General features: G+C 36.7%; 1 protein-coding gene across 3 annotated transcripts; it reads right to left on the reverse strand.

Moving 5' to 3' along the window:
- On the reverse strand, nt 1–28,000 carry LOC145775477 (uncharacterized). Of its 3 annotated transcripts, XM_082586774.1 has the most exons (25): nt 27,791–28,000; nt 25,581–25,722; nt 24,823–25,081; nt 23,302–24,440; nt 22,842–22,941; nt 22,285–22,442; nt 16,590–16,722; nt 15,902–16,022; nt 14,684–14,831; nt 14,147–14,227; nt 13,063–13,125; nt 11,553–11,789; nt 8,506–8,580; nt 7,782–7,895; nt 6,518–6,663; nt 6,041–6,137; nt 5,360–5,495; nt 5,088–5,230; nt 4,418–4,498; nt 4,106–4,182; nt 3,459–3,561; nt 2,624–2,749; nt 1,944–2,126; nt 1,611–1,772; nt 1–573 (listed from the first exon to the last, which is right to left on the reverse strand). In XM_082586774.1, the coding sequence occupies exons 1-24, from the start codon at nt 27,895–27,897 to the stop codon at nt 1,623–1,625; spliced, it is 4,119 nt and encodes a 1,372-aa protein (XP_082442900.1). In that variant the 5' UTR covers nt 27,898–28,000; the 3' UTR covers nt 1–573; nt 1,611–1,622. The 3 variants fall into 3 exon arrangements, with proteins under 3 accessions (XP_082442900.1, XP_082442914.1, XP_082442907.1); XM_082586788.1 differs by lacking the exon at nt 11,553–11,789; XM_082586781.1 differs by lacking the exon at nt 2,624–2,749.

Genomic DNA, 28,000 nt, shown 5'->3' on the forward strand with positions numbered 1-28,000 from the left:
TGTACGATAATAATTATATTACTTCATACAGCATAAAAAATGGAACAAAAACTGAATATAAAGACTAAAGAGGAAACATTAAAGTGCAAAGTTAACGAATCCTGATGAATGAAAGTTGGGCTCTTCACACTTTTTGATACAAATTTAAGGCAGTTTTTACGTCGAACAACATAAAATTACTGAAAAAAGGGAAATTTTGAAAAGTTCATTGACTGGCAAGACACTGTTTGGCGACAAAAAAATTTTCACAAAAGTTCACTTTGAAATTTACTGTAACAACAGTATATTACATATTTTAAACGCAAATGTACTGAATCAAAAAAATATGGCAGATTTAGCGAACTGCAAGGGTGGAATGACAAATACAACGTGGCATCCAATGAAGAACTAAATATGGAATGTGGCATCATAAAAGAAAATAAACACTGTCAGCCAGCACAATCCGTGCTATGCCTTTTTCACATTGTCTCAAACGTCTGTGGACGTTAAAACAATGTAAAAGACGGATTGATAGACGAGTAGTCGAGCAGCATCAAGTTGACAAGACGGTTTTGAAGAACGGAATCAACAGGCCTGGAACATGTAAAAAACAAAACGGTTAAATCTTCTTTGTCAAGACCTGTAAGCTGGAATGATAAGGAAAATCCCATATCGAATTTAGATTCCGATCAGCGGAAAACTTGAAGCGGGAACAAAGCGGATTTCAACCAAATACTTTTGGTTTGTGTCCCAACCATTAAATCAATCCACTTTTCATTAATTCAAAGTTTGCAGACGTTAAATCAATGTAAGAAGGCTGATTTTGTAACTCGTCGTCAGTTGCCCTGAGTTTTGCGATAAGATATGAAACTTCACAGATAATTATCACGTATGAGGTTAATTTGACAAGAAAAACATTGCAAATCAATGTAAATTACTGTAAAAGCTGATCGATATTATAGTAAATCCGGCAAAAATCAAACCAAGTAGGGAGAAAGAAAGGTTGTCCAAACTGTCACATATCGGGTGGTGTGTTCATAAATAATCACTTCCATGGTCGAAACAAACAAGTCAAATAACTGTTTGCGCTTTAAATATTTCCATAATCGTAAGAACCAAACGAGTTTGTGGCACAGACCGAATGGCATGCACAATGCGTAAAGCTGCGAAGGGAGAACTTGCAAGCGCAAGCACAGGCAAATAAGCATTGCAAACAGATTACGCCTTCTTTTCCAGACAGCAAAATTCGTCATTTTCACATAGGTTCAACGTCTGCTGACGTTGAGTCAATATAGAAATAATGGGTTTTGCTGTCTGGGTGATTCTCTGCATAAGGGTTACAGGAGATTAAAGGTTAAAAAGGTTAAACACTCATAAACAGATTATGGGGTTTATAAGGGTTTGAATTAAAGATTAAATTATAAGGGTTATAGGGGACTCATTTTCTAACAATAGGTTAACGAACGGTAAATGGCGGTTTGGGAGAAACCCAAAATTTAAATTTCGACTTATAACATGCAATAGAGCTTTCGGTAATATGTTATGTAAAACAAGCAAAAACTACGATGTGGATGAAAAACATCACTGTCCCTTGGAAGGCTGTCTTGGCGTGTTACTACATTAGCAATTACCTGAAGAAATGGTCAATATATCTTTTTCTCAATCTTCTCTCCTTTCTTTTGTTTCTTTAAAAGTTTTTCGGCTTTCTTCTTTTCTTTCTCATGTTTAGCTTTTAAGTGTTTTATCTTTTTCTTGATCAAATCTTTTTCCGACTTTTCACTAATCCTCATTTCCTGAAAGAAAATAGACGCAAGCTTGAATAAAGACGTTATGAGAACAAATTCCACACAAAACAAAAGTGAAACTATGCTACAATGACATAATACATTCGATTGATATACAGTACTACAATATTTACAGTATTTTTTTTTCTCAATTGAACTTAATCCCTGATCTGAGCTCACCTTCAGCTTGAAGCTATCGATAGTCAACACTCTAGCGCCATCTACGCCATGTAAAATAAACGTTGACACGAAAGGCGCCAGACCTTCGGATTTTAGCCAATGAGCGACGTCCTCGCAAGACCACGTGGGTAGAGTCAAGTAGAAACCGCCATCTCTTAGAGAGACATCGTGCTCTTGAGAACTCTGTCAACAAGACTGTGTTGTCAATTTGTAATGTTGATTATTATTAAGTTACACTATGATGACTGTACACAAACACCTGTATGTAACCGCCACTATAGTTTAGGGTTAAACCAAAATATACTTTTTAACCGACAATAGATAACGTTGGCTCAAATCTTTGTTAGAAGAGAAATTATTCTTATAGCACACTATAGAGTTATTATAACACCATTTTCACTATAAACTATCATATTTATTGCTATAATTTGTTCGCGGTGGCTTTATGGTAAACATGCGTGAAAAGACTCTGCAACAAGAACACAATTACATTTCATAAATATGTTGGAATTCAATGACATTATTGCCAGATGCAAAGGATCTTATGTAAAACATATAAGGAAAAGTTGCGCATTGAACACAAACCAAAGGATCACCTCCTTTCGTGAATTAATGAAATAAATATGCAATGCACCCCGCTCCGTTATATTAGTCCAGTCTGTCGCCATGCCAACACATACCTCTGACTGGGATGAGAACGATGAAGAGATAGAATTAGCGGACCTCGGCCGCACCAGGGCGACGTTGGTTTTTAGCTTTCCTAGTTTCTCTCTGTCATTGTCCGAGGAAAGGATTAGTTGATCGTTCTAATGAGTTAATTCATGCAAAGTTAAGCAACTGGCATGCTGCAGACACCAATGTCTTAGTTATTTTTGAAAGTAAACAAAAATAACAAAGAGAATCGACTTCATTAATTCATCATCACACTGAGTTAAGATCAATAAAGCCACAAAACTCAGATTCTTGCAACGGTGTACTTTTAATAATTATATAGGCTACTGTATGTTTATCAATTATGTTAAATATGATTTTATCGTGTTTACTGTATTATGCTGTGTTTACTTTAATATTTATGTTTCAATATTGGTGAAGAGGTGATTTTTTTGAACAATATACATTGTCTATTTATATGTTTATACCTTATAGACTTCTTTACATTATCTATTATTGCTTTGTTATGTTTATTGTATTTTGTTATATTATGATTACGTTTACTAACTTTAAACATTTGTTTATACAAATCAGTGACAAAGTAAACAAAAAATCAGCCAAAGTTACATTCGTTCAGTTCAACTATAGGTCAAACCACATCACATATTAATAAATTAGTAACAATGTATTATGTTAGTTCACTTCACAATTGTCAAGGCAAAAACTTCAATGGCGGTAATAGCAGAATCAGCTACACAGCGTCACATTTTCCATGTATTCCATTCCAGATTTCACATCAAATAATATAAGTGCAAACGCACCATATACAAAAGTGAGCAATGAAATTACAAGCAGATGACTTACATCAGGCACTTGAGGTTTGTGGGTTGAAGAGAGATTGGATGAAGCGAAATTGCTAGGAAGAGGATTGGAAGATGATGTCTTCACAGGAGTCTTGGTCGGATCTCTGCCAAAACAAAGTAACTAAATAAAGCTAAGCTTGCTTTAAATCATATCAAAAGTCGATTTTTGCATTAATTCAACGTCTTCGAACGTTGAATCAACGTAAACAATCAAATTATACACTGGCTGGGTAGCATTAGGTTTATTGATTCTTTCAAGTAGGCAAATAGCACTATCATGTACTGTTTCCGCAAATGGTAACACCACAAACAAACTAGAGTAACTTCGCATACAAAAAGTAGATTCTAAAAGGAATCGACCGCATGATATTTCTAATCGCCCCTTTCTCTCAAAACAGCAAAATCAAAAAAATTTGCTGTCTGGGTCTGGCGGCAAGAAAGTAAAGCTTGCTCAAAACAGTTTATAAACGCACATTTATAACCTGTTAGGCCAAAGATTTAGTTTAAATAAAAAAGATGTAGGCCAACAACGACTGGTGTTTTTGGAGAGAATAACAAATTAAAAACTTTATCCGCAAATTCATCATCATCTTTATTTTCAGGTCAGTCAAGAATCGATTTTATCAAAGTTTTTGGACCTAAACTTACCGTTTCGTAACTGAGCTTCCGTGAAGCTGCTCTGTGACGGTCGAGTGAACTACTCGTTGACTTGGTGACGTCATCGCCTAATAAACGTGGGAAAAATAATTAATTGATTGAAGTAGTCTTCCTTTGTATCATATTATTATCAGAGCTTACATGGTCGTAGTATGAGTCTACATTTTTGCATGACTTGCATCTTTTGATGAGTCATACTTTTTAACATCCTGGCACTTTAGTGACTTTGACGACTAATGCAGAAAATTTACATTTAAAAGTATAAACAAGTTGCTGAAGTCCTGCAAGAGAAGGACTACTGACTTTGTTGTCGCTGCCTCCTTGCAGCGGATCAGGATGTCTCCATGGAGTGTTCTCCTGGCTAGATGACATTCCGGAGGACTTCTGGAAAAAAAAAACTGGAAAAAGCCTGACAAGAATAAACAAAAAATAACACAGGAGACCACCTCAGACAGCAAATCAATCGTTTTTAACATTGATGTTGACGTTGAAGACGTCTGCAGACGTTGAATCAATGTTAAAAACGGTTAAATTTCTGTATGGGACGATACGATATCGAGGTCTCCAAAAGACGTAGTTTTAACCACGAATGCAAAAGAACAAGTTTAGTTTACCATTGCGACATCAAGCTGTCTGGGAACAAGTTCAAAGCAACGAGATGAACGTTCCGTATTAATTTTTCAACAACGACTGTCACTACATGCAGTGCACAATTGCCGCCCAGCAAATCAGGTCTTTATAGCGTTGATTTAACTTAAAAACAGCATCCTTTGAAAGACTATTTGAAACAGTGAGACATTTTTCCGATGCTGAGTAATACTTTTGTTCAATTCCATCTTTATGTTGCAATTTTTTCTTCTTTATCTGTAACTGCCATTACACAGTTCGATCTCTTGTTCATTAGTTTTCTACGCTTGCGGAACAGCAAAGTAGGCTCTCTAAAAAAGCTGTACCAGTCATATATCCGCCTCACCTGAATCGCTTCCTTCTTCCCAGTGGTTCTGCTATCCAACATGTCGTCCAAGCTTGCTATCAAGTTGTCAAACGTCTGACGCACAGAGGGTTGGCGGCCCATTTCAGATAAGTTCATACCTTCTGGGGGGAGACAGGGGGAATCTGATGACAAAATTGTTGGCAGTTTACTTACTCAGCCAACACAAATTATCCTTTTTACATAATCTTTTTTTACGTCTACGGACATTGAATCAATGTAAAAATGTCGGATTTTGCTGTCTGAGATCTCACCTGATCTTGGTTGAGGAAAAAACTTTTTCTTGTTTTGTTGATACGAGGGAGCCGAGAGAGGTGGCAGGTCCCTGTTGTTGTTGTTGTTTTGGTTAGAGTTAGCGTTGCCGGCAAGTCGTTTTTCTAACTCGGCGATCTACACAAGATGCCAGTGAATAGGAGTAGTACAGTGAGGATGTTCACAACATCACCATAGCTCCTACTTCAAACAAAGTTGGATTGTTTCAGACAAATATAGCTGATTGGATCCGAACGGAATTTACTATCATAAAAGCACAACTTTTTAATGTCAGCAAAAAAAATCCAATCATCCATTAGAGGCAAAAACAAAATTGGAAGAAATATTATCAATATTATTAAGCCTCGGTCGACTGAACAACAGCTGATTCCTCACTGTGGAGATTTCAGATTAAGTGAATGGAAAGGGAAATAAGCCAATCTTTGCAACAACCTCTACTCAAACGTAAATTCAAGTTCAAAAACATTACAACATCCACAAAAAAGATTGTTCACAATTGACATTGACTGCAAACGAAGCTGAAGTCGCAGAAAATGTACTGAACCACTAAAAACTGACAAGGCGAGATTTACATCAACAAAATTCTGACTTTTACAATTAATGGCGAAATAGTGTTTTAAATACAAGCGAACAACACGTTAAAACTAACCACTTTAACTTACTTTGGCCTTTAGTTCAGCTTTCTCCAACTGGTGTGTTTCCTCAATTGCCTGTATCTTTGTTTTGAAGTTTTCTTCCCTTTGTAAAAACTCGCCCTCTCTAAAACAAACGTAGTTTTGGTTTCACGTAACTCTCAAAATCCCAGTAAGTGGCCTATTTTAAGTCTGCTTTTTCGGTCACGCAAATTTACAGTAATATTAGGTGGGGTAAGTATTTAGGCCACAAATCACTGACGTTTCGCGAATTAAAAAAACAAAACGGCAAGCAAACTTAAAATAGCAATAATAAAATACTTTCAAATGAATGTGATGCATAAAGAATTGTTTGGAAGTGACACCATTGTTCTTCATCAACTACCCGAACTGCAGCATCCCAATCCAAAAAAACAGTCGTTCTCACATCGTTTCAACGTTTAAAGATGTTGAATCAATGTAAAAACGAGTGCTTTGCTGAGAGATGCAACCAACCTGCCACCTTACCTCTGTTGGAATTCCTTGATTAGCTTCTTTGCTTTGTTGTACTTCTTGTCGAGTAATTCAACCTCATCCTCCGCTGCTCCAAGCTCCTCCTTCGTTTTTTGTAGTTGAGTCCTCATTTCGATCGTTGCACGCTCTTGCTCTTCAAACTGAAGAATATAAATCTTGTCTTTCAAAAACCTCTCAGTAAATCTCATTTCCAAAAATTTGTTAACAAAATCTCATTTCCAAAATAAAATTTGGACATACAATCAAAGGTAGCTACTTTAACAAGAAAAAATTCTGCCAATGCAAATAACTAGAATGACACTGCCAACCAATCATAAGCTACGTTTTCCGTGACGTGAAAATGGGCGAAAAGAAGATGATACAAAGCAAATAAAGTGATGGATTTTCTGTCAGCTGGTTGGCTTAGGGGTTAGGGCTAGAAAGTAGGCATTTCATTGACGCGGGTTCGATTCCCACCACTGCTATTGCTCTTTTTTCTTCTGTAATTACCAAATAAAGTTCAAAACAAGCATTCACTATCTGGCTGAGTGCTAGAAGGGTCACAATTGATAATGTATACAATACAACTTTCACGGATCTCCTGAAATTGTTTCACGGAAACCGGTTGAGACCCACTGCTCTATACGTTGATTAACGGCAAACAAAACGGAAGGTCAGCTCAAATTTTTATGTGGAGATTTCAATCTCTCACTGAACAGTGAACAAAACCTAGAGAAACGACGAGAATTGGCTGAAAATCGCCAATTATGGAGACTTTTCATCGACGTTAATTTACATTCAACTGGTGTAAAATAATTATTGACATTGTATTTACAAAATATTGTGCACTTCGAAAGATATTTAGGCCAGGCCACACACTATGTGGATCACGCCTGAATTGCTGCAAGTTCCAGTCAACAACATTAGTCTTGGAGTTGTTTTACATTGGAATTTCACGATAAGTTGTAAAAGAGCGTAGTAACTAAGATATCGTAAAGGAATGCTTTTGACTCCCTTTAGTTTTTACGAGTTATTAAAATATACAATAAATAGCAAATGTTGACAGAGTTACAAAATATTAGTTAAAACATGAGAAAGAAACGAGGTGCAAAACGCTTCATTTTAAAAAGGATTAAAGCCAAAAAATAGTTGCAAATTTTGTTGGAAAATATTCTTCTTTTGGGTTAAATTAACTGCACGGTTTCGCACCGTTAATAAAACACGATTTAAAAGATGTTCAGCGAAGGTGATTTATGTTTTTACACAGTTAAAAACTCACACTGGATTTCAGTTTTGTGATTTCCGAGTTGGAGTTCTCTTGTTGGACTTGTAACTCCCTGATGTGAGAAAGAAGACCATCCCCAAAACCAATATCTTTCTCATCGTCAGCAGCCTGTAAGAGGCGAAAAACGACAGAATAAGTAAAATAGTAGAAAAAGTTTCAGTGATTACACTGGCCAACCATAATTTGATGTCTGGAATGTTAGACCGATTCTGGGGTCAACTTGGGGCCCTGATTCCGGAAATGCAATCAGTGTTGTTCATTAGGTCTAGTTTTCCAGATATAGTATACATTAATTGACGCCAGCAAAAAGGGTCTCGGTAATTATTCTTCATTTCAGTGATTATTCTTCACAATTGTTCACTGATGTAATAATGTCCTGAATATAGGTCAACCACTTCTCGGAATTGAGCGTTCAAAAGAAACTTTCAGCGTAAAAAACATTTGACACTTCAAACTAGCAAACCATATGTTGAAATAAACACAAAAAATTAAGCTAATTCATTAAAGACCACAAGACAATCAAATTGAAAAAACAGTTTTCTTGAAAAATACATGAAGACTTCAGCGGATATCCGCCCTTACGTCATTTAGCAACTGAAAGGGACTACGTCATATTCCGAAGATTTTAAGGAGTTATTTTAATGTGTTTAAAAAGTTGCGGGGTTAAAGTCGTCGAATGTTGTCGGTATAACTTGGCAGCCCTGAAAACACTCCATACCTCCTCTGGAGATGTGTCAAGTCTTGTTTCTTTAGTGATGTTAATTCCTTCATTATCACTGGCAAATTCCTCCATCTGTTTGACAAAAACGGAAGTTTAAATGAAGTTAAAACTTATCTATTTATTCTGATCTTGTCTTATCTATTTGACAAAAAAACAAAGTTAGAAAAACTTACTAAAATCAAAGTTTTTTTTATGACGTTTCTTCACGTTGTAATGACAAAAAAAAATACGGTTGTAATCAGGGCTGTGGAGTCGGAATCTTGGGGTTGGAGGGATTTTGGGTGGTCCGGAGTCGGCCGGTTATAAATCAAGGAGTCGGAGTCGTATATTTTTCCCTGACTACACAGCCTTGGTTCTAATTCCGCAAACGCTTACAAAAAATGTAAATTATATAAAATGTATACAATGTATAAAATGTAGATTTTAGTACGTTACTAACTGAGTGTTAAAACTATAACTTGCACGAAATTAAACGGTAGCTTTCTCATTCACAGCAATGTTAAAATTTGTCAGAATGTTACTTCGTATCATAGTTAGTAGCTCATTTAGCAAAAAATACAAGTAAGCCTCTTGCTGTTTCGCTCAACCCAACGACCGGTAATGGCAATACAACGCAAAACTTTGTATCTTCGACCAAGACTTTTCTTGATGGTACTCAAACTAAAGTACTCGTCGCAAATTTCAAATATCATTGAGACCACTTCAAGCAAGGAAATCAACTTTTTATAAAGAGAACATTAAGTATAGAACCAGAATTTTGTTTAATTTTAGAAAATAAAAAAATTAAATAACTGCGAAGGACTAACAGCTCCAAACACAATGCGTTTTGAAACAAAAACACATCAATTGAAGCCGTAGTTTTCTAAGTAAAGGAAGCACACTTGCACATTTTCATGTTTTACAACACAAAATTGGTAAATAAACTGTAGCTGCTGCTTAGTGTTAAGCACCGATATGGTTAGTAACACAAAAAGCAAAAGTTACCACATCAAAGGGCAATAATGGTTACGTTTTGTAGTTAAAATGCTGCCAATGTATGTAATTCACTTGAATTGGAACTGGGGCATTCTGGTAACAGCGAGATAGACTATATGGTGTTTGGAATTACGATCTAGCATCTTGTGATGACAAATCATAAGTAAATTTTAAAAACGGGAAAAAAAATTTACCACGATGCTGGGATAATATGGTTTGCATCAACCAAGGAAATGGATTTAGAAAAAGCATACATTTGTCTTATCCGCCTTCTGAACACTATTATCTCCTATAATTTCTGATAATGACAAGTTGTTAATATGAAAAATTAAAATTAAAATTATCTAACAGAATCTAATTCGACCGGAGCATCAAAATCATTTCATCTCGTTGCTATAAAAACACACATCATTGACTAAATACCCACCTTAGTGGTTTCCTTTGTCAAGTCCGTACGGTTATTGAGTTTAGTTCACACAGTGTACAACAAAAAATGTTTCAAAACTTATGTGGAGTGAGTATTTTGTGAATAAGGTTTCATTGCAAAATTATTTCATCGCATAAGGAAAATTGAAGCAACTCAATAAAAGATTGTTGCAAGTGTTAAGCTGAACTAATACCGCCAACCAATGGCATTCAAAATTGACAAACGGTAGGTTTTTTTTTGAATCAATGTGAGCAACAACACTGCAGAGAAGGCAAAAAGTGATTTCTCACCTCAAGGTGAGGTGGTTAGTGAAGTACATAGTGGTGTGGTTTGCCAAGTAAACAACACGCCAATGGTAAAAAATCCAATCCAAATGTGAGTACTTCCACTCTACATTAATCCGAAATTTCTTCCAACATAAAATAACTTGAACACTCAAATCCAAACATAATCTTTGCTTTACCTTTATGAAGAAATTAAAACTCCTGCCAGATTCATGAGATACCTTTCGCAGTAGGAAGAAATCTCAGTCGGTGAGTAAGTAACAAAGCAGCTGTTTCATCACAAAATCTCCAGTTGTTCCTCAAAGAATTCTCTTTTACCACAGTAGGACTCGAGCTAGAAGACTCATTCAGGAATTTACTTTCCCTTACACCCTAATGTCCAACATCCAACATTAACTGGCCGCTGTTATGAGGCATTTGTTTGCTTAGAAATGACTGAAACGCGTTGAAACACTGTGATGGTGCCAGGAAAACTCCAACTTGAAAAGTAGTAAAGACCCATTTTCGAACAAACTGTTTGTTTAAAATACTCCATCCTGAATTTTTATTACGTAGTGTGAGGAGGCATGTGAAACATTTACACAAATAAAGAATAAAAGTAGTCGGTTAAAAACATCACAAGTTGATACGGCGGTTGCAAGGATGTTAGCTATACCATACATGCACAACAGGCGGTTCACTTTATAAATTTAGTGTCAAACATTTGAATTTTTGATTTGACGGAACCAGTTTTACAATATTTAAGACTGTTTCGTTTCTTAATTGCCGTTGTCGTTTTGACAGGTGATGCAAAATCTCTGTCAGGAAATTTACGATGCATTGATCTAGCTAAAACCTTCTTGAAGAAGTTCGTGTGTCGTCTGATGACGACCCGTTTGACCTTTTTACTTTTGACAAAAACCGAAGCTTGGATAAGAAGGGCTGGTATGACGTCATGCGAGCATTCTTCACTCCATGCCTTAAAGCAAAGTCAGTTTTAGTGGATGCACTTTGAAAAAAAAATATCATCTCATCTGCAGCACCTTCAAAGGTTGCTTTTTCAGCAATCGTTCAATGGGCAAATAGAGGTTGTTTGTGTCAAACCGAGCTGTTTCGACACAACGTATTTTGTTAGTGCAATGACGCAGGCGCAGTGCAGCACATTGGGACATGAAGCAGGCATAGTTTTTAAGTGGAGAAAAACATTTTTAAATAATACCGAACACTTGAATGAGTTCAACAATGATTTATTTTATAACGTGTAGGACGGTAGGTCAATTCAGAAAATGAATGAGTGTCCAGATTTTTTCTCAGAGTAACAGATTCGAGAGTGGTGTATTGGCACAGCAACACTGCAAAGCACAGCCACACAAACAAACCTGCTCTTTTGCCAAGTGGTTAATACTGGGAACAGGAACTCCATTCGTTTCCTTAGCTTTCAATATCTCAGACTGATTTTCTTTATCTGCATATTTCAAGGTATGCCCAGTAGGGGGCATAACACCAGAGCTGCCATTAATGTAGTTGCGTTGGCTTTTAACTTTGTTTTTTCGTTGCGTGTCTTGCTTGTTTGCAACATTTTCTTCCACTGATGATTTGTCTTTTAGTGGAACCCGCTGAAAATAAACCTACTTAGTGCATCCAAGAAGCGGTTTAGACAACAGGCAAGAATTTTTGCTTTCATCTGTCACAAAAAACACACAAGGCCATACTGTACATAACATATACAGCAACTAGCAGTTTCTTTATAGCACATGTACGTGCAGACACAGATAATATACCAAAGTGAACTCGATTACCATATTTCACGTAAACAGAAAGCTGAAAAAGAACATTGTTTAAGAGTGACTGCCCAAATAGCAAAATCCGTCATTTTAGATTGATTCAACGTCTACAGACATTGAATTAATGTAAAAATAAATAGTTTTGCTATTTGGGTGACTACCAAATGCAATGTGAAGCGTGATAGTAGGCTTCCAAATGATTTGGCTGAAGTGTTGTAAAACACGCAATACACGTACCAAAAAGCAAGTAACAATGCTTTGTTATTGCAGCAGAATGACTGTGTTGCACTAAAACTGATCGGAGCAAAAATTGGTCTTGTGACTTTCAATCCAGCAAACACAGCCTATCTTTTTTATATCGCTTTACCGCCTGGATACGGTAAAGCGATGTGAACACAAGAACGTGTGCTTAAAAAACTCCTTTTAAATTTGCAATTAAGATGTTCAAGTTTCTTTAAACTCAAATTGCTGCTTGTGTTTTAAAGTTCACATAACATGTTACAGTTTTAATCTTGTCATAGGATTTTACTTTGCAGAATCTAAATTTGCAACGTGAAGCCGAGAGTTCATCCTTTACCACCCATGAAAAGACAATAACCTGGATGAGATTGAAACGTTGCCACAGAAAACAACATATAGTTGGACTTGTGCAACAAGAAAGCATTGAAAAACATACACTTCTTGGCCAGAACTTAGAAGTCTTGTCAACTATAGTTATAAATTACAATGTTCCTACTAATCTAAACCGATGCAATCTAAGCGCTAATACCTAGCTTCTTCAGTTTTAGACGAGAAAATAATGAGACTTAATGTATCAACCTCTGTTTGGATTCAGCGTTTCTGTTTCAGCTTACAAGACCACAAGTTGTTTTCGTCGTCTAGTCTTTGACCATCCTAGACTTACGATGTTCTACGGGCTATTTCAAGGTGCTACTGGAGCAGTACGTCTCATGTACCTTACAGTTTCTATCGTACGGTTGGAAAAACTCAACCAAGACTTTCATTTAGTAGTTGCGCGTGGTCTTATCTGTACAATTTGCTGGGCGTAGACTTCTGGAATTGGATACGAAAACGCAATAGCTAAGAAAAGACACAATTATCTTACTGTTGTGTGATCGTGGTCTGACGGGTCGATGTGAATTGAAGAGTCAAGATCCATTGAGCCGCTCTGAAGGCAAAACTTTGTAAAAATGAAAGTGCAAAAAACAATAAAGACTTTTCAAATCGATTGATTGAATCTCTAATCTATCGTCGGACTGAGAAAACTCGTTTCGAAGCTTATCCTGATAGTTTCACATATTTGTAAAGGCGTTGAACTACTGACGCAGGCCCGGTCACCGAGTTGACAGAATAAAGTTTCCTATTGTTGAAGTCTTGTTGTTTGTGAATTTTCTAATCCATGAAATGCTGCTGTTCTTGAAATGCATTGCACAAGCGGATACCCCGAGAGTTGAACCAGCGTTGTCCGCCTTAGAAGAAACGACAGACCAATGTCGGTCATGACTGTGCTATGGGGGCGTTGTTTTCTGTCCAGTGGAAACCAAGCCATCTCAGCAATAACTAGATTTGGCCATAACTTTAAAAAGACAAAAGAAACTCCCAAGTTGTAAAATGTGTCAGCGTTGGCAAAAACCTGCCACTGAGAGTAATAACACACGAGGGCATCCCAAACTTAAATGTATTGTGTAAATCCCTTGTGTTCATAAGACTTTCAACAATGTAGTTTCAACACAAGTTATAAACAAAGCATCTCCTGGTCCCAGGAAGCAAATAAGTCGTTTTTACATTGGTTTAACGTCAGCAGACGTTGAATCAATGTAAAAAGTCGGCTGATTCGCTGTCCTTAGATAGATCATTGTGAGGTCACCATGCCATGATTTTTTCCGGTAGCAGGAAGTAGTAGAAACTTGGATTGAAATAGTTTTTAAAAAAATCATTCTTTTTGCATTAAAAAAACATCAATTGTAGTTGAATCAATGCAAAGTTGTTAATTGCATGCAAACGCTTTCAAGGTTGCATTGTGAGAATTCAATTTAGCTTTCCAACCTAAGCAAAACGAAGCTTCTTTTATCACCACAGGTTGTCAGTGGGTAATTGTACTATCCTGTAGAGTAGACCAAGAACAAGCACAACATCAAACACTTTCCACAGTATCAACAATCTGTCATCTTCCCACCACAGCAACTCACCTGAGTTTCTTCCTCTTCCTCATTGGCCTGGTCCCATCTCACCTTCTCCTGCTCCAGAGACTGCTGTATCAGTCTGGCAATCTGAAAGACAAAATCAATATCAACGACGTCCAGTTTTCTATACGAATAGGAACCGCAACAAAAGTAAGTTGCATTTGTTAGAGTTTAGTTACCTCTTGTACAAACTACTGGCTGCTCAACTGCGCGACCAAAGTGGTGTACCGTCTGTCCATCGTTCGAAAGGATCTCGGTTTGATACTCCTTGAGAGAGCAAGAGGTCCTTTCGTTTTCTTTTCTTGTTAGTTTCGTTAGTGCCATGGTGGTGCTATTACTACTCGGCTACACGGTGAACAGTGTTACATAACCACCAATCATGCTATCTTTTTATTTTCAGTCGGGTTTTTGCAGGATTCGGTTCAATACAGTTTTTCATATAGGGAATTTGAACTTTTTTTGTTCGTTTTTCTAGTTTTAAATTAAAAGTTCAACTGTAAGGTATAAGCTTGGTACGGCAACGTACCACTGTAGGTCACATACCTCTGAGTCTTCAGTCCCTTCCTTTTCTCTGCCTATCTTAAAGTGAACCAATCCTTCTGTGTTTCTCAGCAAAGATCCAGCATAGCCTTGGGAAACTCCGACCAGGGAATGGCCGTCCACTTCAACGAGTTGGTCGTTTACTTTGATCCTGATATTAAAACCAAATTGTTTCTAACATAAGTGGTCCAACATCATTAAAAACAGCGCGCCGTCTTGAAAGAGCAAAATCATTAAATGCAAGATTCAAACACAACTAGGTCAACGAAATATGCAATGAAGACTTCCCACGACGTCCTTAAAGCAAACATACTCACAAGTGTTGCCTGTATAAACGACGTCTATTACCGCTACTATTACATAGACCAGACAACTTTACGTCATTGTTTTATACGATTCATAAAGTTTAAGGCTGCAACGATCATAGAATTTTACGTTGTAATTTTACATTTTTGCATTAAATTTACTACAGTGAATCCTACTTTTCAAAAAGCAGTTGTTTTGTCTCTTGAGCTTTGCATATTGCTTAAACAAACGCATAAAGTTTAGAATCGCCAAGAAATCATTAACTTTGAAAATGTAGTTTGAATTGTGGCAAATAAATGTCTTCAAAAATTTTACGTGGCAATTGCCGACGTCATTTCACAATCCGTAATTCTACGTCGGCAATGATTTTGCCTGAGAAAAAAAATTTAATTTTAATTTTCCAAAATACTACTTTTCTAAAATTTTCGAAAACGCCCATCCCTAGCTACATCCAGTGTAAATATTCGTTGCTCTCGGCGGTTTAGAAAGCAGATAGTTTCAGCACAGACGACAAAGCTAACAGCGCTATGCTTAATTTTTCCCTTGGCCCTGAGTTCCGCGCAGGTCCGAGATTTAATGCCCTTTTAATAAGGTTTTTGGTATTACTTGACAAATTATAGAGCCTTTGTGTCTACCGACTTAAACTACACGAAACAAAGTTAAAATTCCCGATTGTTACACCTCCATTAATTAATCTTCGAACAGAAGCTAAATTTACTCAAAAAACCTAAACAGTTATACTCTACTGAATCACAGTATAGAAGCTAAAAATAAAATTAATTTTAAAAACATGCATGCATTTCGAAATGTGATAAGATATATACAAAAAAAACTTGTAAAACATGTGCAACCTTAACAACACAAACTCGTACTTTCGTAGCACAAGTACAAAACTTATTTGCAAAACCATCAAACCTTCCATCTTGTTCAGCAGGACCACCTGGCGTTATGGTCTTGACGAAAATCCCAAGCTTTTCTATCCCTGCATCGGCGCCGACACCCATTCCTATAATGCTCAAACCCAATCCAGCAGAACCTTGAAGAAAAAGACCTTGTTTAAACCTGTTTGAACCTGTTTGAACCTGTTTGAACCTGTTTGAACCAGCTTTTGCAACTGGTTTAAGATATCTTATATTGTTGATTTGTTCTTGATATTGTTACTGTTAGTCTGTTACAAAATTAAAAATGAAGTGTTTGAAGTTATTTTGAGAAAAGTGGATGAAAATAGACTTGCAATCATATCAAATGTAAACCAAGAGCACATCACTTTTGATTCATCGCGTATGGTAGCTTGTTATTTCGTTTATATTTCGTGGTATGCGTGGGCACGACAAATAAAATTGAACGTCAAGAGATGAACTCAGTGAATGAGTGAACACCCAAGACGTTAGAGAAATACTATGTAGGATTTATGAGGTTTAATTGGAGGATAAAGATGAAGACCGTGTTCCCATTAAAAAATGACCTGGGGCAAAAGAAATCAAAACCTCATCAGCTCATTATTAATTATTATGATCACATAAATATCATAATGATCACATACCTGATTATCATAATAATTGTTTTAAAATGATAAGACAAGATAGAAAAAAAAACGCTTTACCTTTGACAATATCGACATCAAATACATCCATTTGTTCCACTCGTTTCTCCAATTCATATTCAGCGGAAGAGGACACGGGATCGATGTCGTCATTGCAACGATCATAGTCGGTGGTGGAGTGAGTCAGGAAAACCTGCAGGATGATAGAGAAATGTTGAAGAGTCAGTCAGATCTCATTCTCAATCAAGAAAGCTTACTAGGCTCGACAAAAGAAGTTTGCAAGTTGCATTAAAATACTCTATGAAAGTATCATGGGCATTTATCATGGGCATTCTTCTCCACATAAAATTTCCTCTCGGTGAAGAGACATCTACAGCTCTATGTCGGTCTTATTCAAAAGAGGAAATACAGTACTAAACAGAACTACGTGGAAATGTATGCAAAGGAAGATTAGGTCTTCTCCATGAAGTATAACACTGTGTACAGGGCATGTAGTGAAATGGAGATTACCCATATTACATTATTACATATGCTGAAAATCCTCTATTCCATACAATATTTCATTCCTTTCAACTAGCACCATAAAATTGATCCTCTGAAAATTACAAGTTTTATAACTTTAAGTTAGATCGGAAGTCCTGTTCATTGGGCAACAAACAGCTTAAGTACAAAAGGTTAAACAAACCCTCTCAAATTCTAAAAATACAAAGTGAAAAGTGGCTTTAAAACTTTTACTTCACAGTAGCAATGTAGCATTATGAAGGAATGTAGGCGAAAACCCATTCGCAAAAATTCTCGACTGAAAAATATGATTATGCTTTGAGAGAGGGATTATTTTCCGAGTGGGTATTTTCCAGTCGGGATTTTTTTCTGTATGGATTTTTTTTGGATGAATTTTTAACCGTAGAAGTATGTAAGCAATAATTAAGGTTGTTAACCAACCAGATGCATTTTATCAAGTTAACGAACGTCACAACACCATACACAACGTCATACTACGACAAATGATGGTCTGCAATACATAACAAGTCTACAATTTTTTCCCCAGACACAAATTGTTACATTTGTGAGGCAACACTTTACAAGTTGTTACATTTTTCCATCAAAACATCAGAAAAGACGATTTTAAATCAACCGTGAAACACCTGAAACCTATCACGTCATGGTTGAGTGTTTTTTTAAGCCCGCCAAACGCGACTTGGCAAGGGTTCACACGTTATCTGATGTCACTTGATACGATGATTCAAAGAGGACTAAAGAGATTGCGGATCATTGTATAAACAAATGATTATATTAACAATGCATCACTTATAACGGAGGTAAGGTATCACGTTCTCTTCAGAGTCGCCACGGTATTCTTAAAAGCTGTCATCAAGTCAAATGAATTTGTTACCCAACAAATAGACGACAACTGGAGTCTAATTAACAAGATTAACTTCAGAAAATCAAGATATTTCGGACACATAGCAAGAAGCAACTCATTGGAAAATTTAATGTTGTCTGGGATGGTGCAAAGCAAATGAACAAAAGAACGACAAAAATGACATATTTTGACAATATCAAGCAATTTACAGGAATGAAAAGCATGCCTGAAGTACCAGTAAAAACAAAAGACAGATCAGCCTGGACATATTGTTGTTACTGCATTCCAAAAAAAGTAAAGAATCTTTTCGATCAACTGGTAATGTTGGACAATATTTGGAGACGTTGCACATCGAATGGAAGAATCTATCTAGAAAGTCAGCGGTCTGAATGTAATGCCTGGGAAGATGGCAAAATTGCGATTAAATTTCACCCGAACCCGTCCGATTTTACACGAACCTGGCTTTGAAAGGGAACTTTAACACCATACTTTTAAATAAATTTCATGTTTGGTCAATAAGTGTCATTGAGCTGATTAGCCAGATATTGCTGTTTATCAATAACGGACAGAATAAAATAAAAAAAAAATGGCTTGAACAAAACACAAGAAATTAGAGTATGAACACATGTGAAGCCTTTTTTTAGTACAGTATTTAAAATGTTACGGAACAAACCTAATATAGCAAAAAAATGACAAAAACGGCAACATTGTCCTTAAACGCTACTAAAACTAAGGCAATGAATGATATTGCAAACCACGCCGGTTCAGAGCCTCGAAAACAACAGGAATAGATCCTGATGTAAAAACGTGTCAATGTCTACTTGACAACCCAGCGGAAATGACGTTACATAGGTAAAGAAATGTCCAATTCGTGATGGCATATCTCAGCAAAGAAGAGCGAGCTATTTTGGCGTCGTTTTGAGGTTTGAGAACGTAAACATGATGCAAAAAGACAACTTTGCTAGTTAAGCTGAAATCAGACGCTTACGAATCACACAAGTTCGGAAAACAGAACCTTCGCCCATTGCTTTCGCAGTCAAGATGGAACTACTGTACATTTTTATAAGCAAGCCGATACAAAGAAGTCCAAAAAACAAGCCAAGCAAACTTTATATAATGCGGAGATAGCTCAACCATTCATAGGAAAAAGTTATAAAAGCACAAATCATAAAAGTCTGCAGACGTTGAATTAATGTAAAAAAAGCTGATTTGGCGGCTGGAAGGAAACTGAATCGGACTGTAACCCACTTAGCTACATGTGCAATAACTGTGTGTACTACAGGAAGTTAGACGCTGCAGTATCCAATTTGTTGAGTGGGCAGATTCGCAAACCTTTTCACTTTCCGTGATTGAATCCAGTTAGACAGCATTGTTTAGCAGCTCTAGGCCTATTGATGTGCTTTTAAATACTCATTCAACCTACTTCGTTTCTACCCATAATAGGTGCAATACTTTTTTTACGTACAAACGCTTAGCTCGAGCAAAGCCACAGAACCAACACCCAGGGTTGTTGAGAGGATATTTTGGGCCCGATACCAGATCCTTGGGCCTGAAATCAAGAAGTTTACAAGAAAAACGCATTCTATTGAAAAAAATACGTTGTGGTTTCTTCATGTTTCCAGGCCCCTACAATAACCCCGGGCCCGGGTATAAAAGCACCCCTTGGACCCCCCTGTCAACGCTACTGCCAAAACCTGTAAAATTGCAGTCTCTTACAACTCACAAAACAAAATAATAAACCGGTTGGTTAACTAAAAGAGTATCAATAACTTCGCATTACTTTGGTGCATGGCGGTAAAGGTCCAACGCTGGCCTGAAACACAACAAGTGAATAGAGACGCACAACGAAAGCTTCAAACATTTGAAACGCGATTGAAAAAAAAAGCTTTTCTGATGGTCTGACTTGTTTTTTTATATTTATAATTTTGCAACAAGGGATGAATCAAACGCTTTGCCAACCACAGGTGGATATTGGATAACACAGCATGGTATTAAGAGGCAAACAAAACTATGCGGGTCAGTGTATGCAGGCAAAGTTGCTAGTTGCTACAAACACAGTAAAAACTAGGAAGTCTGCTACAATTATATTTGAAAACTAAATTAACGGTAGCTTAAATAATAAAGCTCCAAAAAACCAAGAAAGGGCTGACGGTCTAGAGCTAGACGGAGTCTTGGATGTCGAAACTAAAAACTGGCTACTTTCCAGCAGCGCCTTCGTGTAGTCCTGGAAAACATCGACAATTATGATTTATGGGGCAGTTAAAGGTCAGACAATTGCCCTAAATCAGAGATTCATAATCAGGGGTGCACGCACCACTAAGGGGTGCGAGACCTATGCCTAGGCGGTGCGGGAATGCTGAATTATCAAGGTTTGTTATAATATGACGTAAGAAGCAAAGTTGTTTTACCAGGTTTCAACAAAAAATTCGAATTGTAGGCGACTATTACTTTTCAGCAAATCCTAAGAGAGAGTGCGAGAACTGGTTGGTAATTTCAAGGTGGTGCCGACAAGGCAAAAGGTTAAGAACCGCTTCCCTAAATGATCAAAACGAAACGACTGGCAGGTCAAAGAACTTTTCAATTTTTTCTTCCTTTCACGAGTGTTGCAGTAAATCTCAGTGTTTGCAGTAGTTTTATTTTATGACAATTTGAAAAACCCAAGCAAACCACTCATAAAAAAGCAAATATCTTCTGCCGAAAGAGCATGGTTTGTATGGTTTTTCAACATTAAAGAATGTTAGAGAAACTGGCTTATCCGATTGCCAGAAAAGTTGGCAAGAAATCGGATTTCTGATGACAATTAACACACGACTTTAAATCATTAAAACCCGCACAGCAAAGAACGCCCAGGCTAGTCTGACATTTACTGTGAAAAGAAATCCGAAATTATTCTGCAACGGTGAGTTGTATAGAAATTGACACTGCAGCAGTTTGCTTCCTGGAGATTATGAAACCATGTTGTGATGTACAACCCAGACAACAAAATCCGTCATTTTTACATTGATGTAAAAATGACGGATTTTGCTGTCTGGGAAGTATCACAAACCTTGTTATTTCTGCATAGTACGAGTAGACTACAAGCAACCACATATTTTAAACACCCCTAACATAGCTGTGTATCACAAATGTTGCAAGAAGTAGGGTAACCAAGTGGTTAGATGTATCACGACAAAACATATTTACTTTAAAGTGTAGACATCTTATATCGGGTTGAGATGTTAATGTAATGCCGAGATACAAATAAACATTTGATATTTAGTAGAAGATGTTAGACGTTGAAACGATGTAAAATTTTTTGGGTGTGTAAACGCTGGACCGTGCTCTCAAGATCACACTAACACGTATACAAACGGGAAACGGCATTTCTTGTCCAGGATTGTTGAAAAATTGCAAATGCATTGTGGCCAACTGAAGTTGACCACAACATTTACCAAAAACAAAAACTACGTTAATAAATCTCATAAGATGTCAAAAAACAAACGTATGCATTTCAAGCATGCTGGTCTTACGACAAATACCACAAACACCACTCAAAATATATACCTTCCAGTCAGCAAAAATCCGTCTATTTTGTAATTCAACGTGTCCACACGTTGAATCAATGTAAAAATGAACAGATTTTTGTTGACTGGAAAAGCTCCTGCTGAACCGTCTGATACGATAACTTGTCAGCGAGAGAATACAACGGATGAGTGCGTGCTGCGTGTGCATCGATTCGACACCGACCTAAAGCAAGTCACTACGCAATAAAAAAACACATGACATGCTTAAAAGTTTACATGAAGATTGACTTCCTTCACGTCCAGCAAATCTAAATCATCAACAACTAGGAATAAAAGTTGGAGAAATTGCTTTGATAGTATGTATGACCGCATAGACAATTAGACATGCACAATGGCGGCTTTCTTACAAGAAAGCTCATTTAACGTAGACGCGAGTCGCTGTGTTTTTCAGTGGGCATAGATGCAATGGAGCTCGGCTCGCAATGTATTCAAGAAAAGATTGTTGTTTGCACCGTTTCAACATGGTCTTACATTGCAGGTTGCAGCAACCAAAAACGATTTCCAATAAATGCACAAGCCACTTTGAAAGCTGTGACGTCACATACTTAGACTGTAATGAGGAAGTTTTAACACTGAGGAAGATCGCTCTTTCTCAACACTGACAATTTTAGAGGGAAAACGAATTGTGGTATTAAGTTTGTCTTCAGGCCTCTGGTGACATTTCAAATTCAAAAATGTCTCGTTCCACCCATTGCCCACACTACACTTGATTTTGCTAAATTATGGAGCTTTGATCTAAGCAGGAACTGACCTGCAAGTTGATAGTGTTGAAATCCATACACCGAGTATAATCTTACATAAACACCAATATCACCTAATACCTACTTACCTGTATGGAATCGGTGCTAAAAGACACTCTGCTGGGCAAATGGACTTCAGAGGCTTCTTCAGAAGACAATTTCTCTTCATCAAGGCCTTTTATTTCGTAATAAAATAAATTTTCGTCGTCAACTAAAGCCGGCGAAGTTTGAGAAGACGGTTTGTCATCTAAGCAAAAAAAAAAGACGTTAGAAATACATCATCTCCTCACGAAGTATAATATAATTATAGTGGGGTAAGGAATGACAAGTTAACAACTATGCTATAACAAGGAAAAACGCTTTCAAAAAAAATCTTGCTTACGTAATACGTATGCAAAGCAAAACCTAACAATCCGTGCATCAGCAATCACATACGTGGAAAGACTGCAGTGGTACAAAGCTGTTTCGGTCAGAAGGGGCTCAAGCTGAACCTGGCCCCATGGTGTCACTGTCAACCATCGAAAATTGAGAGTTACATCAGACATTATTTGACAATTTTCGAAGTTAAGAAAATTGATCTCAATGAATATATAAATAAACTAGGTGAAAGTATGTGCATCGAATAGCAGATGGGTCGCATAAGCACCTTGAATATGTTCATTTGTCTCAATATCTACTGTTTCTTTTTGCACAGGATCTTGTTCTTCGTTGTTTTCAGTAGGTTCGTTGTCTTCTACGCTGTTTATCTAAACAATTTATTTCAAAAATGCTAAATAACTCCGGCCTGGTCACACCGTAGACAAGTTACAATAATGTAAGAAAGCAAGTTGTCGGCCATATAAAAAATGTTTTTAAGTCTTTTGGTGCGAAGCGACCGCTCGAAACATTGCTACACGGCAACGGTGGACAAAAAACACGTTGGAAAGTATATATATCAATTTATTTTTATCAACTTACTACAGAAAGATAACCAAAGTAAACTGGCGACAAAATCACAGCTTTAGCTGAAGTGAATTTGATTAAAACAGTGAGATATTAGCATAAAACAAATAAATAACTTAAACCGCAATGCAAACTACCGATGGTAAACCACAACAGCACTATACCTCGTAACACGTAGGGCCATCGTCATCAGACTCTTTATCTGAATATTCAAAATCGCTCCTTTCATCAGATTCCTCCTTCTTAAGATCATCCTGCAGGTCTTTGGACGGGAGGTCAACGAAATGCTTGTCGCTGTCTCCCCTAGTTACTTTTAATCCGGTAAGAATAACTGCATCCTTTTCATCATCTGCTTCGGTTTCCTTTTTGACATGAGGTTCTACAGATGCTTCTAAGGTTGAGACATTTTGATCTCCTGCAGAAAGCAAAATTTTTGAAGCGCTAGAAGATTGAACAGCAGTCGAAGGTCTTTGGTCATATTCGTGCTCTTTCAGATAAGCTGAATCTTTTGGGAATGGTTTTGGGACTTGATAGTGGCCACTTTCCACAAACAAGAAAGTATCTGAGTTACCCTCTACAACAGGCAAGTCAGGGGAACGCACAGATGGCCCGTTAGAATTATCTACTTGAGTGTTTTCAGATGAGAAATCGTTCTCACGATTCACCGGATGTGTTGCAGTAGAAAAAGCTTGAATGGCTGCTTCTGGTCCAGGAGCAATATTATCATTACTACTAGAGGCGGTGGTGGAAGTAGTTTGGCTAGGAAAAAGGTGTTGATCAATAGCATGATCTTTGTGGTTAAAATCTTCATCAGAAGCGCTTGCTGGGGCATCAGCGTTTGCTTTTTGGCTGATTGAAGTATATTCCAATGAAAATAATGTTGAGGAGGTTTGATCGTATGACGAAGGTACATTGTTGTTACTGGATTTAGTCGAAGTTGCAATTGACTGCATATCATTTATTACCATCTCATTGTTTTGAATGGAAGCTTTTTCTTCTTCTGAATAGGAATTAGCAGAACTGGAACTTGATAAATGGTGCTCACTAGATGATTTAGTATCATTCACATACTCCAGACCCATGTCTTTGTGTGTTAAGCGAGAAGATGAAATGTTTTCGGACACTGCTACAGAATTTGGCTGCTTTGAAGAGTCTGTCGTATCAGATATCGACGAATATGATGTAGCGTTTACTTGACTTGAACTATGACCTTTATTTCGACTCCCGTAGATATTTTTGTCTCTACTGTCGGTTGATCGTGAACGTTTTTCAAACGTTGAAATAATGTCACTGATGTGAGGAGCTGAAGAAGACAAAAAACACGTCATTGAAAGGAAACTTAAGCTTCGATAACTGCATTGTTTTTTATGCTAGCACAGTGTAGCTTCACAATATGGATAATGACCGCAATTTTTACTCTTTGGTTTTGCACACCAGACAAGAACGCAAATTACTTTTATTATCAAATGCCTGGTGAACAGTCTCTCTCTGTTTTTATTGTGAATTATATTATAGTAATATGAAGTTACCGCACAACGCTTGGTAATTGTACTATTGGTAAACTTAACATGAGACACTGACATTTGACACTAACTGAAAAAATAAACCAAGATAATATTAGCACAGCAAAACCAATTTTAAGATTGGCAATTAGGTATCACTGCCGATTTCCAGACAATTCTCACTTTGCTGGGATGCGGTTTTGCCTTGCTTATCCCAATGCCGACCTCTTCGTTCATGTGTAGATGAAGCATTATATTTACTAGAAGTCGTTGAAGAATTCAAATTTAGCTGCTGTTTTTTCGGGCCTTTACTTGAAGTGGCCAGCCATGGATGTCTTGAAGAATTTTTTGCATTTTGAGTAGAAATAATTTGCTCGGAGGTTTTAGGTGTAGGTTGAATTTGTGGCTGTCGTGAAGGAGTAGTTTCAAAGCTCTCAAAAATCTGGAATTAAATGATAAAAATCAAATAGTATGGCTAACTTTTTAAAGCGGCTAATAGCACTTTTTGTATATACATATTATTTTAACCAATAACAATATGTAATGTATGTATATATTATACTTTTTTTTAAAGAAATTATACCCTAACCTTAAAATAATTACCGTACACCATTAGCGTACACTACACTCATATCTTTGTTTATCAAAGCACAGTATACAGTATTTCAATTTCAATACCTGGGCTGCACAATCTACTTGGATGCCAAAATCAATTAAAGAGTTTGCAGCCTGGTCAAAGCATGTAACACATTTAAAAGAATTTACAAATGAGATTTGAACAACCTTCAGTTATCATATAAAACGAAATATCATCATGTGTAGGCTGACTTTTAAGTCAATGAAGCCATTGAGATGGGCAAAACACCACCAAGTTCAAATTAAAAAACTTACTTCCAAAGCAAAAAACGCTGAAAAGAGTAAATGTTGTAAAAATTGTAAACCTTTTTTGCAGAAGAAAACTTTTGTCGCCGCACAACAACATCAGAACTTCCGTTGATTGTCCTTGAATCACTTGCCATGGTAGAATCAGAATGGTATAAAAACTTGCTCTTTATTAAAGACACATTGGAAATAACTTTGCCACTGAAACAAAAAAACTAATACTGTAAGCTAACATTAGTAAATATATATACACTTTCTCAGTATGCAATTAAAGCTTTACGCAGCAATTGCTAAAAATACCAAAATACCCAAAAACCACTTTGCAATCAATACTACATGCATTTTTTTTATACGAAGTTGCTGATATAAAAAAATTAATTACTGCAACAAGAAAGTTAATATTCTTTCAATATAAAATTTCATAGAGAATAGATTAGCCTACAAATACCATGATTGATTGAATGTGTATTATGCCAATATCAGCTTTTTTACAGGTTAACTTAGGAACCAATATGCTAACCAAAACTGCATTTGAAAAATACTTAATCATATTGATAAAGTCACTGAGCATTGAGCAATAAAGACTTTAATAAATGCAAAAGCTGAAAGTTATAAAATATATATATAATTTATTTGTTTCAAAATTATAACCCATAGGTATATATATAAAACCGTTCAACCACATCTGGTACTAGTTCTTCAACTTGAAAGGTACTACCTGGGTGCCTAGTGCCTACCAGGGACTTTTGTAAGCATACAATACCCCAATCATTTGAAAGTGCTTTTTAATAAATGGCTAATAAATCAGCAGGTAAACATGAAAAAAATTATATCGGTACTATTATTCATCAAATAAAATTATTACTGTTATATTTTGTATGATAGCCAAATCAGTATTCATGTAGGATCAGAACTTATTTTTGGTATGTGTATTTTGGGCATAAGTAACATCAGTAAGATTTCTATTATTATGCAATATGCATACTTAATGTTATTATGTGTACTAAACGCTATGTGTATGAAATGCGGGAAGTGGGTACAGAGAAGATGTGTACTTAATGTTAATATGTGTAGTTGTGTACTAAAAGTTATGTGTAGCCTATGAAATGCCGGAAGTGGGTAGTGGGTACATGGAAGATGTGTAGGGTACTAAATGTTACTATGCCTACTAAACGTTATGTGTAGGCTACAAAATGCAGGAAATGGGTACATGGAAGATGTGCAAAGATGAAGAGAGTGACATGCAGATCCGGAGATTGTTTTGAATGTGATGTAACAAGAAAAAAGAATGGTTGGTTCTGTTGAAAAGCTGAATGACAAAGTTCAATCAGTGAATGCCTTTTGCCATCTAGGAGATAGGTTGAATGCCAGTGGTGGTTGTGAAGCGGCAGTGACTGCAAGAGTAAGGTTTGGCAGGAGAAATGCAGGGAGTGTGGAAAGTCGTTATGTAGTAGAAAATTTCCATTGAAAATGAGAGGAAGAATTTATACAAATCGCGTGAGATCTGCAATGCTGTACGAAAGTGAGACATGGCATGGTGCTTACGGGAAAACAAATTTACGATTTTAAGAACGGAAAGAGCGGTGGTGAGGGCAATGTGTGATGTAAAGCGGATGGACAAAAAGAATACTGAAGAACTTATGAACTTGCCTGAGTTGAATAAGAAAGTTGATAAAATGGCGAAGGCAAATGGAGTGAGGTGATATGAGCATGTTTTGAGAAGAGCGATGGAGTTGAAAGCGGAAGGACTAAGGAAGACCCAAGAAAACGTGGAAAAGGCAAGTTGAAGGGGAAAGCAGCAAGATGGACTAAACAAGAGAGGACGCATCAATTGAACAGATTGATGTGGAGGCAAGGTGTGAAGGCGATTGCAGCACTTAAAGGTGAATCTGGCCACCATTGGTAACGGGGACATCAGTTTTAGACCAGTTTTACCGAATTAAAACTGGTCTACCGGGTACTACTACTATGGTTGGTGGTACAGAAAGTTGACACACTGATAAAACATGAAAAAACTACATCGTTATGAGGTCAATTTAAAAACTTATAAACTTGTATACAGTATACATGTTTTTATTTTAGGTCATGTGAAAGCCTTCATAAACAATAAACATATTACAGACATGTCCTTAAATGTACATGCTACCGTAATAAACAGGAAAAGAGCAAAATATTAATGCAGTTTCATAGACATTAAGAGACACTTATACAGTCTACATCAATTTATTCTTTGCACACGGTAATATAAAAATAGTAACAGCACACATACTCATTCTGAGGGCCAGATATTTCTTTTGCCAAATTTTCTTGTAAAGCACTAAACTTTCGAGGTTTGCTTTTCTGTGTAGGTGATGAGACTAACGCAGAGGCAGCCATGCTGCAGATTTCCAGAATAACAATATGTTTCTATAACACAGAAATTATTATTTGATACAGTGTTCAGTTAATGTTCTTTTCAGATTAGGTAATTTATAAATTA

Source organism: Aplidium turbinatum, chromosome 1 (genome assembly GCF_918807975.1).
Source record: "Aplidium turbinatum chromosome 1, kaAplTurb1.1, whole genome shotgun sequence".
Taxonomy (NCBI): Eukaryota; Metazoa; Chordata; class Ascidiacea; order Aplousobranchia; family Polyclinidae; genus Aplidium; species Aplidium turbinatum.